The 5,119-nt window shown below is 32.7% G+C and overlaps 1 protein-coding gene across 2 annotated transcripts; it reads left to right on the top strand.

Moving 5' to 3' along the window:
• The first annotated feature begins 200 nt into the window (after window positions 1-200).
• LOC123894121 (protein IQ-DOMAIN 6-like) lies at window positions 201-3,160 on the top strand. 2 transcript variants are annotated; one of them, XM_045944015.1, is made up of 5 exons: window positions 201-490; window positions 575-829; window positions 1,623-1,850; window positions 2,002-2,115; window positions 2,265-3,160. In XM_045944015.1, exons 1-5 carry the CDS (start codon window positions 416-418, stop codon window positions 2,892-2,894), a joined length of 1,302 nt encoding a protein of 433 aa, XP_045799971.1. In that variant the 5' UTR covers window positions 201-415; the 3' UTR covers window positions 2,895-3,160. The 2 variants fall into 2 exon arrangements, with proteins under 2 accessions (XP_045799971.1, XP_045799970.1); XM_045944014.1 differs by having other exon boundaries at window positions 219-490; window positions 2,262-3,160.
• The last annotated feature ends 1,959 nt before the right edge of the window (window positions 3,161-5,119 follow it).

Below are 5,119 nucleotides of genomic sequence, written 5' to 3'. Positions count from 1 at the left end.
AATCCAGTTTTAGCTAAATTTAATTTTGCAAAATCAATTTTTTCCACCCAAAACCAAACATGCAATTAGTGAGTCAACTCGGAGTGGGTGAAGCTAGCTTGAAAGAAAGAGAAAGCCAAGTTTTGATGTTGACTTAATTTGGTTACCGTTACAGTAGCCACCCATAATGTCTTTTTCTTGCATAAATCAAATCCAACGTTGTACAGTTTTTCAAATTTCAAATTTTTCTTCTCTGTCTCTCTCTCTCTCTCTCTCTTTTCTTGCTTCTTTTATCTCAACCCCAATTTCAAATTTTCAAAAACATCACAAACCAACAAAAAAAAAAACTCTTTTTTCTCTCTCATTTCATCATCGATTACTACTTGCAGAAGAACCTTCATTTGATTTTGATCTGCAAAAAGGGTTCTTTTCTCCAATGGGTGCTTCTGGAAAATGGTTTAAATCACTTCTTCCTCATAAAAAAACCTCAACCTCATCAACAATTGATCAAGTAAGTAACTAAACAATTTTAAAAAAAAAATAAAAATTCAATTTTTGTTATTGTTTAGTGTTTAATTTGTTAATGTTTTTGTAGGAGAAGAAGTTTAATGGTGATAACAAGATTAGTAGTACTAAGAAAAAATGGAAGCTATGGAAGACAACTTCAGAAGGGTCTTCTTCTTCTTCAACCTCCTGTATGAGCAAGAGTGGTGCTGCTGTGTATGATTCTTCAGTGACTGCTACTGCTGCTGCTTTGGCTGTTGTTGTTCGAGCTCCGCCTAAAGATTTCATCATCATCAGACAGGAATGGGCTGCTATTCGTATTCAGGCCGTGTTTCGAGCTTTCTTGGTAACTTCTTATTTAGATTTTTATGATTTGTGTTATGAGTTTTAACTTTTAAGTCCAAATTAGTGTGTGTTTAGTTCCACTTTTGGTGGAGTAACTGATTCTAGATTAGTAGAATTGATTTTTATATGATATGTTTGGATATTCTTTAGTACTATAAATGATTTTGACTCTAGAATTGTTTCTGACATGAAGCTTTTTTTTTTTTGAAGAAGAAGAATTTCTGACATGAAGCTAGAATTTGGTTTGTAGTGTTTGTTTCTATAATTGATTTTTAGCCTTGAATATATTGCTTAACTCACATGTTAGCTTAATCTATCCAAACATAAATCACTTTAAGAATAGTTGAGGATTCAAATAATGGAATTGATTGGTTTTCATGATTTGAATTTTGAAATCAGCTTGCTGCAATCAAATTGAAATTGAATTTTCAAATTTTTAGTCCACATTAACACATGTAAATTTTTTCCCCCTTTTCTTTTTATTGGGGAGGGGGTGAATGACTAAGTCTATCATTCAGCATAAAAACTACACACACTTTTTCTCATTGTTTTAAGAGGATTAGATCACTCTCTTGTGCTCTATGAAGCACAGACACTCCTCAGATTAGGCGTGTCCCGGTGTCAGACACACGTAGGTGTGGGACACCGACACGACACCGACACTTATGTCATTTATTATCGCTGTTGACGTGACAAGGTTCATGTCGTGTCTGTGTCCGTGCTTCATAGCTTGTGCTTGTTTTTATATTGATCTTACTTCTTTCTATTCTATTTAACAAGCATTACATTTGCAGGCAAGAAGAGCTTTGAGGGCATTGAGGGCAGTGGTGAGGCTGCAAGCTATATTTAGAGGCAGGCAAGTGAGAAAACAAGCAGCTGTTACTCTAAAGTGCATGCAAGCTCTTGTTAGGGTTCAGGCACACGTAAGGGCTAGGAATGTTAGGAACTCTCCAGAAGGCAAAGCAGTGCAGCAGCTAATCGACGACCATCGCAACCAAGCTGATTCTGTCAAACTTGTAGAGGTACTATCATAATAATCAAGTTCTCTATAATTTTCTTCAACATAATAATTACATAACAATCTCTAAATGCATTGTTATATCGAGTTACAAAGATATATATATATATATGCTAACATATTACCAAATTTCGGCATGTTTTGTTTATTATCAGCAAGGATGGTGCGAAATTCCTGGAACTGCGGATGAAATTAAAGCAAAGCTAAGAATGAGGCAAGAAGGAGCTATCAAGAGAGATAGAGCAATGGCATACTCTCTATCCGCACAGGTAATGAAGTTGACAATATCTAATATGTGCGTGCACACACACACACACACATTAATTTGTTTAATTGGTAAGATTTTAATGGTTAATTAAAGTTATTAGCAAATTCATTTAGTTTACTTTCAATATTTGTGCTTGCTTGCTTATAGCAGTCAAGAATCAGTGCTAGTCCAAACTCAAAAGTCGCAACAAAATCAATGACTCTTCTCAAGCATCATCACAACCTTGACAATAACAAGAGCTTAGGAAATAGCTTGTTAGAACGCTGGATGTCGACCAAACCATGTCCATGGGAGAGTCCAATATCAAGCAGGAAGAGTGAAGAACTTGTTTCTAATTTTCAATCAAGAAGGAATGGTGTAACAACTAGGATTTCAGCTCTTAAAATCTGTCAGCAAACTCCATCATCTTCGACAATAAGCTCCGAATACATGAATGATGATAGCCTTAGATCAACTTCAAGTACATCTGAATCTCCATCTATGCCATTCACCAATACTGTTATGGCGGAAACAGGTGAAGAAAAAGATGTTCATCTACCTAGCTACATGAATTTAACAGAATCAACTAAGGCTAAATTCAAAGGTTATAGGTCTACTTCGCAGAATTCAAAGAGACTCGCAATGGACGATTGTATGTCTCATAACACAAGTTCAACCTTTCTGAATGGATATAATAGTATAAGCAGTTCTGGTTCTGATCCTTCGGTTAATCCATGGAAGGATCGTTGCACAACGCCACTAAGGGCAAGCTATTATCAAAAGCGATATGGCAGGAGATAGAGAATTTGTCTAACAGTTGCAGTTTGATGTGTCTACTTTCAATGAGTTCAACAACTTGTTGTCCATTGTCATCTTGACACAGCGAGATGAACGGGCTTGGTTTTTCTGCAGTCACAAATTCGACGCATTTGGGAAAGTGGCTAATTTATATTGTAGATGAAATAGTCTTTTATGTGAGTTTTAATTTTGTGTTGACAACAAGTGAGAAATGAAATAGCAAACTATTGCACTACATCAATTTACAGTGTGTTTTACTCTAATATATACATAGTAGCTTTTGATTAATTTTGACATTATGTTTGAACTATGTTTAAATTTTGAACAAGAAGATATTGGGTACTCTATTGTTCTATTATATCCGATATATTAAGTAAAAACATATGCTAAATGTTGACACGTCCTAGCTCAACACAATTGGTAAAAATGTCAAAATTGTTAGATTGGACGCTATGAATTGGAGATCGAACCCCAATTCCTTCACTTATGTGTGAATTTATTTAATAGCTTTCAATTATAATTGGTGTGTGATATGAAGTATTTTAGAGTCTTATCTATAATGAATGTGTGACATGAATTAATCCTAACAATCACTCCATGCTAAGGATCTTTGTTTGTGGATAATATGGTAGCTCATACATTTTGAATTAGACTATAACGCCATAATTTAAGTTGTATGCTTAATTTTTTGGGGAAAAGATTGTTGAATATCCCACATACACCACTTTCTCCTTGTTTAACTAGGTGGTGAAGTGAAACTTATGGAAAATTTCTCATCGCACCTACCCACTTTCTCACCCACCTCTTGGAAATTCTATTTTTGCTCTTGGTCAAAAAATTCGGAACGTGTTTTCCAAATTTTTTTAGTTCAAATTTGGAAAAAAATTCGGAAAACACATTCCGAAGTTGTTTTTAAAGGCAAAAAAAATTTGGAAAACACGTTCCAAATTTTTTGACTAAGGGCAAAAATGAAAAAACAAGGGGTGGGATGAGAAATTTTCAAACTTATGTACTGGTATTGGGCTTTTTAATAAGGCTAAAAGCCCACGAGAAATTCTCTTTAGGCCTCCCAAATATGTTCTAAGGCTCTTTAAATTTTCAAAATATGTTGAGGGACCATATAGCATATTGAGTGGTCTAAAAAGAATTTTTCAAAGTCCATTACGTAACAAAATAAATTTGATTACGGCTAAAATGAGATATAAAATAATTTTTATTTGAAATGTGTTTGGTAAAAAAAATCCGAACTGAACTTCAAAAAGTATTCCTAATATTCGATTTGTTTGATTTTTAAATTTTTTTCAATCGTCCTAATTATCGGTTAGTAATAACAATTTGGTTCCAAAAAAGCATTTTAGTTCCGAAAATTGTATATTTTGATTTTATTTTTTTAAAGATAGTTTTAGTTCAAAACCACATAATAGGTACATCGAACCTCTATAACAGTTCGGTTTGGCAAAAATTATTAATGGTTCAGTTTAATTTTTCTTAACTTGTAACAACAGTTCAGTTTAATTTTCTTCCCAAACTAAACCATGAATAACCCTATTACATTTAAAAGTGAGTTTTTTGTTTTTTTAAATAAACATGTAAAAAGTGTGTTGAACATATTTAATATTAAAAACAAATAATAAATCCTTATAAAAAAAGAGGTAAAAATTTCAAATTTTAACTTCAAGTTAGAATCATCAACTTTAGAGGCAAAATTCATTTTTTTTTTTTTGTAAATATAGCATCTACATGTTAAAATTATATCCACACTTTTAGAAATAAATTTTGGGCTCATCCAAAAAAATTGAGCCAAATATACACTCAAGATCTATCTATCATCTATGAATATGATCATGAATAGCTGTGGACCAAAATAAAAACCACGTTTTTTTCTGCCTCAATCATGCATGCTTTTGTACCCATGCATATTCTATTGTCTATTATTATGTACCATCAACACACAAAGAATGCAAAAAAACGTCAATTCAAGATTTGAGACGAGTAAGCTTTATTAAAGACATTTCTTATCGCCACTTAAGCAACAAAAATATATTTAATGAGAAAAATCACGTGGTTCAAATTTAATAATTAATAGTGGTAATATTTATATTTATTTAATTAAAAGGAATAATTCATATTATCATGTAACATATATATGCACTACTACAATTTTGCTTTATAATAGCGCCTATTTAATAGCGCTTTTTGAAAAAACGGTATTAAAAATTGCACAGGGA

Source organism: Trifolium pratense, linkage group LG7 (assembly GCF_020283565.1).
Source record: "Trifolium pratense cultivar HEN17-A07 linkage group LG7, ARS_RC_1.1, whole genome shotgun sequence".
Lineage (NCBI taxonomy): Eukaryota > Viridiplantae > Streptophyta > Magnoliopsida > Fabales > Fabaceae > Trifolium > Trifolium pratense.
Note: the sequence above shows the minus strand (reverse complement) of the source record. Positions and strands in the feature narration are given on the sequence as shown.